This window comes from Limulus polyphemus, unplaced genomic scaffold (assembly GCF_000517525.1).
Source record: "Limulus polyphemus unplaced genomic scaffold, Limulus_polyphemus-2.1.2 Scaffold185, whole genome shotgun sequence".
Classification (NCBI taxonomy): domain Eukaryota; kingdom Metazoa; phylum Arthropoda; class Merostomata; order Xiphosura; family Limulidae; genus Limulus; species Limulus polyphemus.
In genome coordinates, this window is record NW_013665795.1 from 81,898 (window position 1) to 91,757 (window position 9,860).

At 32.2% G+C, this 9,860-nt stretch overlaps 2 protein-coding genes and 1 long non-coding RNA gene across 3 annotated transcripts in view; 2 read left to right on the plus strand and 1 right to left on the minus strand.

Annotated features, from left to right (window-relative positions):
• The window catches only part of LOC106478153 (protein FAM13B-like), a 33,774-nt gene extending 31,684 nt beyond the window's left edge, over positions 1-2,090 (plus strand). Inside the window, exon 23 of the mRNA XM_013938671.2 lies at positions 940-2,090. Within this exon, the coding sequence (XP_013794125.1) occupies positions 940-1,008 (69 nt within the window). The 3' untranslated portion in view covers positions 1,009-2,090. The remainder of the gene's footprint in view (positions 1-939) is intronic.
• A 1,357-nt stretch (positions 2,091-3,447) lies between these two features.
• Positions 3,448-9,860, minus strand: part of LOC111084966 — a 55,225-nt gene continuing 48,812 nt past the window's right edge. Inside the window, exons 18-20 of the mRNA XM_022381682.1 lie at positions 8,434-8,436; positions 4,727-4,886; positions 3,448-4,533 (exon numbers count right to left, since the gene is read on the minus strand). Coding sequence (XP_022237390.1) covers positions 4,133-4,533; positions 4,727-4,886; positions 8,434-8,436 — 564 coding nt within the window. The 3' untranslated portion in view covers positions 3,448-4,132. The remainder of the gene's footprint in view (positions 4,534-4,726; positions 4,887-8,433; positions 8,437-9,860) is intronic.
• Positions 4,448-9,860, plus strand: part of LOC111084967 — a 6,774-nt gene continuing 1,361 nt past the window's right edge. The window contains exons 1-2 of the long non-coding RNA XR_002609842.1: positions 4,448-4,538; positions 4,838-4,998. This is a non-coding gene — a long non-coding RNA (uncharacterized LOC111084967). The remainder of the gene's footprint in view (positions 4,539-4,837; positions 4,999-9,860) is intronic.

Consider the following 9,860-nt stretch of genomic DNA (forward strand, 5'->3'; position numbering starts at 1 on the left):
ATTACAACATGTGTTATGTTTTTAATTTGACTTCAATAATAGCTTAAAGCTAAAATAATGTAGTTATTGTAATTTAACTATCACTTTTTAGTGGCTATCAACATATCATTCCATACACATGGCTGTATTTTTGATTATTTGTAAAGAAAGTTACTTTTCATGAAAATCAACTTCTAAAAAGGTTAGACATAGCTAATTTTCATGAAGCAAACTTTTTTCAGCCATAAGTACTTAAAATTTGCTATCCGACTAAATGATCAAATGTAATTTTAAAAAATGAACTAGACTTGGCATCATTTGTTATAAGTACTAGAAACTGACTGAAAATTACAGGTACTTTAGGTATTTGGAAGCAACATGAAAAACATTATGTAGCAAAAACTGAGGTAGATTTAGGTGTATAGTTAGTCTTCAGACTTATTAGATGTGTAACTGCAAATTTGTTTCTGGAAACACTGATTGGCTATACATATTGTAAGCTGAGTGCCGAGGCTTAACAATTTGGAAATTTTAAATATTTTAACTTAATTATTGTATCTCTTAATATCAGATTTTTTTTCAAGTATTACATTTAAATTGTCTACTTGCTGATAGTGTAATTCTTGGTGCAGTGTTGAAAGTTTTGAGAAGGTACAATTTTTGCTTTCCACGCAAATTCTTAATTTTTTTCTTATATTTCAGTTTAGTATATCATAATTATTACCTCATGTTGCTTGCATGTACTTGTGTGTATGTATGCATAACTATTTGTGTATGTACCATAAATTTATGCTGCTTCTCAGTTATGTGTTAAAAATGATTGTGTAAAATGTTAATTAAAAAAAATAAAAATCTGATAAAGTAACTAGGATTTTTTTTTACTGGCAGTAGTATCATTATTATTACTTGTTACACAAAATTATCATTAATTATGTAGTAACATTGCTCTTTAAATTACAGAATGCCAAGGGAAAATTAAAGCTGTTAGAAGCTCTTGTAGCCAAGCACGAACTTCACCATAGAATTTAAAGCTTCAAGACCAAGAGTTATTTAACCTTTTTAAAGTGTTTAACTAAATTACAGAAAAGACAAATAGTTAAGAGTATTTTTTAGGAAAAGTTGGTGTACAAAATACAAATTAAAGCCTAATGTACTTGTGATTTCAGAATTAATACACAATTTGTTGACATTTATCTTTCATGTGGACATACCTAAAAATATTTAAAGTTTATTTTTTATTACTGTTATAACTGTTTAAATATATTCAAGGCAAGTACCATTTTTTTTGTTCAAACAAAAGCCTAATGTACTTGTGATTTCAATGTTAATAAACAATTTGTTGACATTTATCTTTCATGTGGACATACCTAGAAATATTGAAAGTTTATTTTTTATTGCTGTTATAACTGTTTTAATATATTCAAGGCAAGTACCATTTTTTTTTGTTCAAACAAAAGCCTAATGTACTTGTGATTTCAGTGTTAATACACAATTTGTTGACATTTATCTTTCATGTGGACATACCTAAAAATATTGAAAGTTTATTTTTTATTGCTGTTATAACTGTTTAAGATATATTCAATGCAAGTACCTTTTCTTTATTCAAACAATTTTGAGTATTTTGTTCTTTTGTACTTTATTAAAAATAAAAGTTGTGTGTGTGTTGCCAAATTAGTTTGTCATACTTGTTATATGTTGTAAAGTAGTTGTTACAAGTATAGATTTTACTTGATCTTTTTTAATTAATATAAATTTATTAATAAATTACCTTCCAGGTTGTTTCAGTAGCATAATGTTTACGTGATGCTATTTTATCATAAAATATACAGTAGTATTTACTTTTGGAGACAATAGCCAATAAATATGTGAAATATGTAGTACTGGTTTTGTAATTACAAATATATTTTTAATCAGCATAACATTGTTTATACAACTATACTTTGCAAATATTAATTATAGAACTTCATACACAAACTGATGAATTACTGTAGCGCACATTAATCATGGTGCTCCCCCAGTGGCTTAGCAGTAAGTCGGAGTTCTTGTAATACTAAAAATTGGGTTTCAATACCCATGGTGTAAACAGCACAGATAGCTTTTTATGTAGCTTTGTGCTTAGTAATAAACAAAACAATTAAAATAATTATGATTTATGTAAGAATTTAAATGCATTTTATTACAAGGCTACTTCATGTCAAATTTCAAAGTTTTTAATGATGGAAAATCTGGATTGAGCCCTGTATTACATAATAGTATCAATAAAATATATTATAAACTTAACATACCAAATGATATTCATTTTCCAACATTTATGGTAATGTGGTCTTAGGATCGGTGTCAATTTACTCTAGTGATAGATACCAGAAAATGGAGACCCTTTTTTTTCTCCCAATAAGATTTAACTTAGTTAGTTCTAACTATAATTTAATAATATTAAAATGGAAATTCCTGTGGTTTTACTCTTCTTTTTTCATATGTAACAGTGAGAATAGTAGTACTAGGGGACACAAATGTAAATATTGGCAGGGTAGGAGTCATCTTCAGCCAAAACAGTTTTATTTTTTCAAAAGGGTGGTTGGCTTTTGAAATGGATTGCCTTCGGATGTTGTAGAGGTAGTGAATTTAAGTGAGTTTAAGAGAAAGCTTGGTAAGTACATGAACGATAAGAGATGGCATTAAGATTTTAAAAAATTTATTTATTAATAGTTTTGGTTTAGTTTAGAGAATGGGACAGCCTAGATGCACCAATAGGTCCCATGTTGTCCCAAGAACTATGTTGTTTGATAGAAACAAAAAAAGTATATTTATAAAAATTATGGTTCACGTTCTTGAAATTGTCTATGTTGAAGATTGGAGAAGTCATTTTAAGTTTTATCTTTAAGCAGTACATTCTGTAGTGATTGTTTTATTAGGAGAACTGTGACATGAAATATGCTCACAGTTTGTGCAGAAAATAATATTAAAGGTTATTTTATCTTGTAATATTTTCATCGAGATTCAACATCATTTCCAAGTTTACCTTTTGTTTAGATTGTTGCTGTTAAAGTTTGTGAAATGTATCAAGTACTGGGTTTCCAAAATAAAGTATTCTGTAAATATTGTTATTATCAAATGTAATTAGACATTCATTCCAGCTTAAGATATTTTGGTACAAAGACCCTTTTTTTTTGGGGGGGGGGGGTAATATATTTGTCAGTTTTGGTACGTCAAAGTGAAAGAAGAACAGCTATTCACAGTTTTAATTTGTTTAATACAACAAGATCTTGTTGTTATTGTGATATGAGATAACAATGTTCAATGTTTCACTTTAATTGTTGGGCTTTTATACGTAAATGAAAACAAAAAAAATTAAAATATTTGATGAATACCTACATTAATTAACTTCACTATAAAGAAGAGACATAAATACTCACTATTAATGAAACCTATTCAAAATTTACAAGGCATATAAACAACCACACTGGAAAATGGAACCTTATTCTTAAATAGTATAAATACAGTAAAATAACAAGATAGACGAATATTAAACACATTTTATATATATAAGGAGAATATACAGTAACTATGATCATTTGGTGATACCTGACCACTTGTGTTGACTCACAAGCTTATAAGCCCATTCTGTAACTTTAGAGGTGTTAAAACACAATATTAAGTTAAAAGTTACTTTCATTTGGTAAAGTACTCTAGTGGAAGTTTGTTATCTTAGAAACAATCCTCGGTAGACTGGCTTATCAAGTCTAGCTTCACAAATATTAGTTTTAACTATTAATTGGTTTTACTTGGAATACTAGTAAGCATATTAATCTCAAATCTACCAGTTATAAAGATACAATTAAAGTACTTTAAAGAAATACCTACGCTCTTTTTATTAAAATAAATGTGAACTTTTATTTCCTTAAAGATCCTTCCATATACGTAGCGAAAGAAATTAAGAGTCATTAATTAATAACTTTTATAAACTTTTGCATGTGCTAAGATTGTGAATTAGTTATAACGCCTTCTATACGTAACAATCTGAATCTATTATATTTTGTAAAGGACTACATTCTTTAGCTAAAGATCTAGCTTCTAGAATACATTCATGGGTAGAATTGCAATCACTGGATATTGTGGATTTTGCACGTCGAAGTTTGCTAGGTATGAGTAATGGTTACTCATTTTTGGTGTTTTCTACTGTTTCCGAAGTTGTATGTGGAAATGAGACAATCCTGTTCTTTTTCATTACAGTGGTGTCTGAGGTGGTTGAACTGTCGCTCACAGCATAATTGTTTGATACACTTTTCGAAGAACATTGAGAAAAAATAGATGTCCCGAGAGCTTCGTATAAGTTTTCAGCCTGTGAAGACTGATAAGGATCTGAGTTTACAGGCAAACAGTTGCGTTTCACAGTTGCTTTAATAGAAGGACGAAGCTTTACATTTGAACCGTCTTGACGGTAATTTAGCAAAAATGTATTCGTTTTTTGGAGACAACTAGCTGACTTTGCTGAGGGTATGTCATCGTCTGGCTTTCTGTGACTTACTGTCCTATTCACCGACTCTGATGGTGTACCTGATGTAATTAATTATTATTTTGATTTTTAATAATTATTATAATTATAATAAATATTTATTAATTTAATTTAATATTAATTTAATACTTAATTATACTCTGTAACCGTGCTCGTAGTATTTTTCATCAAAATTTGCTTAGCTATATATATAGTTAAATAGTAACTTTAAAATTATATAACATATTCTCTTACTCTCTAAAGTTCCTTTGGTATCATCCTCCGATGTTAACGGGTTATTGACTTGTTTTTCACTCCTAGAAGACTTAGTACGTAGTGGAGAAACAGAGTTCTCGTTAATTTCAGGTGCCAGAGTCTTTATGGAAGACACATTCGTGGAAATCCTGGTTTCTTCCTGGAGTCGATCATATAATATCCCAGCTCATTATTAGTGACACGTAACGATATTGAATAGTATACTTGAATTCAGTTTATATTATACATGAAAAATGGAACATCATTATTACGTAAGTATTCCTACAGTTTTTCCAATCTTTTCGTATTAATTGATCAATTAAGCAAAACGTTTTTAGAGATTCTATAGAAATATGCACCTATGCATAATGTAATGTTTACCTCTTGATAATTCATAATATTATAGACTAGAGTAAAAAAATTGTTCAAATGCCCTAACTGCCAGACCTGCAACACAAAATTACAAATAACACCTATTTATAACGCAGAATAACACAGTATATTACAACGCGTGTATACAATACAATTAACAAACATGAATGACACATTATACTTCATAGAATTAAATGTCTTGAACAGTGCTTACAATTATTTATGTAAAATTGCTTTAACGTGTCCAGGAACTATAATTCGTGACAATGAAGTGGAAAAGTCTGGAGGTAATGTTTTATCATGATAAAGATTTTACCCAAATTAAGTTACTTTGGATTGAGAGTTTCATTCCATAGAAGTCTCCGCTGTGTTTTGTTTTTATTTCCTCTCTCTCTATAACCACGAATGTTTTTGAAGATTTGAACCCAGCTTCTTGTCGGTGTTTTTATCTAAGTTTAATTCTCCTTGCTTTGCTGTTTCTTTGTTTAAAGAAAACTAAGCCAATTCAGCCACTTTCATCAATTACTAAAAAAGGGGCCCGGCATGGCCAGGTGGTTAGATAGCTCGACTCGTAATCAGCGGATCGCGGGTTTGAATCCCCGTCACACCAAACATGCTCGCCCTTTCAGCCGTGGGGACGTTATAATGTGACGGTCAATTCCCCTATTCGTTGGTAAAAGAGTAGCCCAAGAGTTGGCGGTGGGTGATGATGACTCGCTTTCTTCTCTCTAGTCTTACATTACTAAATTAGGGACGGCTAGCGCAGATAGCCCCTCGTGTAGCTTTGCGTGAAATTCAAAACAAACAAACAATACTAAAAAGTTGTTTTCTCATCACCACATTCTCACAGTAGATCATGATAAGCAATCTTCAACTAAGTACACTAGTTTTTTTGACATATTGCATTGTTGCCTTTCTCTGCCACTGCATACAGATAATTGCAGTTTTCATTCAGGTTTGCAAATATGTTTTTCTTTTTGGATCTACGCCATATCCTTATTCAATTCCTGGCCAAACGCGAGATATTTTAGAGTACATCTAGTTTCATGTATTGGTTCTGTAAGCTATCATCAAGAGTGGTAAGCTTTTGTCTAATGTCTTTGGTCTCTCTTTCATATACCTGGTTAGCTTATGCAACATCATGTAGCTTTTATTTTTTATACAGAGACAAATAGGGGATGTTTGTTTCTGTTTTATTTTTTAATTATTTAACACATTTTGACACACATCACTGATGAAATCTTCTATTCTTTATCAAAATTATTTTTACCAAATTTCCATAAATACAGTTTCTTCGCCAGTTATTCACCTTTTTAGTTTGCTGAGAACGGCCCAGTGGTAAACGTGCTGGACCGTGGATCTAAAGCTCAGTGGTTATCGCAAAAAAATGAAGAATAAAAATTTTAAAAATCACACACCTCACTGGGGATGTAGGTGAGTTCTAAGAGTCATGGTCAAGTCTCATTATTCAATTAAAGTAGCCCAAGAGTTGATAGTGGGTGATAATATCCCTGAAGTCTATCACTTCAAAATTAGGGACGGCTAGCGCAGATAACCCTCAAACACCTTTGCCCGAAATTCAACAACAATAATAACCAGCGAAATTCAACAACAATAATAACCAGCGAAATTCAACAACAATAATATCCATTTTTGTATGATATAGTACATACCTCGGCCAATTTATAAAATAATCTACAACCACAGTGATGTACTTACTTCCATCATTTGGCAATGACTATTTTCGGTGGTCCTATAACACTATAGTGTTGTAATTATTAACACCGCTTCTTTTTTGGCTCTCTTTCTTTCACAACACACTTTGTACATTTGGTATTACTGTTTCACGGTTTGGTGACGTCCAGTCTAGTAATATGCACTTATTCTATCCAACATCGTTTGAAATCCGTATTATCTAGATACTGAAATACTGTAGTTATGACAAAGTGTTTCTGACTGAGTTGATTGTGGTAATGGCACTATGAATAATTGTAATTTCCATATTAATTATTGGAAACTAATTTGAGGTTAACTACAGGTATCTTGTAGATATATCAACAATAACAGGTAAAACATCCTACATGCTGCTAACTCAGTCCACCTTAAATAGATTATACAGTTAATCACGATAGCCTCACAATACAAAATGATCATTTGCGATGTATCGAGCCTATTCCTTAGCGTATCAGGCCATGAAACAATACAACTATTCCGCTAACGGCTTGAAAATGGTTTGGTTTGTTTTGAATTTCGCGCAAAGCTACACGAGGGCTCTCAGCGCTAGCCGTCCCTAATTTATCAGTGTAAGATTAGAGGGAAGGCAGCTAGTCATCACCACCCACCGCCAACGAATAGTGGGATTGACCGTCACATTATAACGCCCCCACGGCTGAAAGGGCGAGCATGTTTGGTGGAACGGGGATTCGAACCCATGACCATCAGATTGCGAGTCGAGCGCCTTATCCACCTGGCCATGCCGGGCCATAGAGCCATTTTATACGTTGAAGTTGAATTCTATACAATATTATATCTACAATTGAAGTTTTTACTTTACAAACGCATGTACGAATAAAAATGTAGAGGGGGCGAAAATCGCTACGGCCCCGCTACACCATTAGTATAATTCCAATTCGCTACACTATTAGTACATCTTATGAAAAGGTATGCTCTTAGTTTTAAATTCTCGTTCAGCATTAGTTAAAACTATTTGTTCAATTAATCCCTTTAAAATAATTTTATGCAAATATTTTTTTAACTAATAAGCAAGTAAACATTTGAAATGATTCTTAAAACTAAACATGGCTGTGAATTATGCAAGCAATGTTTATTAACGTTGTATATGTAAATCAAATTACTATCTTCGTAGTTAAACCCTATCGAATTTATTGTAAAAAGTTAGCATTTACAAAAACTGAGAGATTTTCATGGCTTGTTTGTTTCTTTTTATCAGAAAGTTGCCCAACGGCCCGGCATGGCCAGGTGCTTAGGGCGCTCGACTCGTAATCTGAGGGTCGCAGGTTCGAATCCCCGTCACACCAAACATGCTCGCCCTTTCAGCCGTGGAGGCGTTATAAAGTGATGGTCAGTCCCACTATTCGTTGGTAAAAGAGTAGCCCAAAAGTTGGCGGTGGGTGGTGATGACTAGCTGCCTTCCCTCTAGTCTTACACTGCTAAATTAGGGACGGCTAACGCAGATGGCCCTCGTGTAGCTTTGCGCGAAATTCAAAACAAAAAACAAACAAGTTGCCTCACTACTACATTTTGCTGAGCCACGCCACTAAATATAGTGTCGTTTTTTTTTGGCGAATCAAACTCAATAGAATTTCAAACATAACGTCCTTACGATGTTTACATGGATTGCATTACTAAATTTCAATATTCTTTACGAAAGTTCTTAAATATGTGTATCAAAAGATAACTGTTTCATGAAGGAGGGGGGGGGGGATTTAAACATTATAACTTGATATATACTTGTTAAAATCCTAATGTTTATTTAAATTGTTTATTCACTAAATAAAAGTGCTAGGACTATTTATCACGTTTATGACGAGGAAACCACTTTTTAGAAAATAAACTATGGAAACAGCTTGAATGGGTAATGAAGAAAACTTTATTAAGTGTACAATGTTTCGACAAGATGATGTCACCATCTTGTCATTATGACATAATTTTGTGGAAACGTACATTTATAATAGTTTTCTTAATTATCTATTCAAACCATCTCCAAACTTTTATCATCACATTGAAATAAAATGTAGTGTTAAGTTCCCTCCTTTTTGTCAAAAGTCCACTTAGGTTAATTTAATTGCTCTAGAATCCAGTTGACAAGCCCAATTATTTTTCTCTACTTTTGTCACCATAGTATCACGGAATAATTCACTTTCGCTGCCTCGTAGGTACCATAGTTGTATCCTGAACTTCCAATAATTGTATTATTTTCGTCAAAGTCCACACAGGCTGGTTCAATTAGTTTAGAATACCCTTTGACAAGACAAATTATCCTCCTTATCTTTATCAAACTGTTAATCTCACTTTAACATTAACCGTTAAAGCTATTCATTCCCATGACGGTAAACTTCACGTTTTCTAACCTTTCTCTAACTGAAATTCTCTTTCACTTGACTTTACTTTTACTCCACTCCCGCTCGTTTGGTCGCCGCTATTTATGTTTATCACTGAGGCCTCTAGAATTTTCTGAAGCCTTGACATCAATGAATTGCAAACATAACTTACTGAGTTGTGTAACCAAACTTGTCACAACTATCGCCTTTAAAATAATTGCTTTTAACTCTTTTGTTATGAAAAACTCAACAATCATTAAATATTAACTCACAAAATAAATTAAATACTAATGCCTACACTACACAATCTTGTATATCCAACAGTAAGTAATATCCATAAGGCATTTTAGTCAAAACCACCAACCGCCATGTCAGGGATAGTCTACCAACAAAAAAAGTGAGATTTAAAGAGCGAGAATTTTCGTTGATGGGGAAACGAACATACAAGCAACTCAAGCACCCTAACCACCTTGCCTTATAAATCTTTTGACATTCTTTGAAAAGGTTACTGCTTATGTAAATGAGGGTAAGGTTGAAGATTTGGTGTATCTGGATTTTTAGAAAGCATTTGAAAGTCTTAAGGTTAATACACTGTTAAGGTTATTTCCATCAAAATTATACATATAATTCAAATAATGATAACCCACATACGTTATCTTGTATTTATTATAATTAAAACCCATCTGCCTTTTATTTGCCCA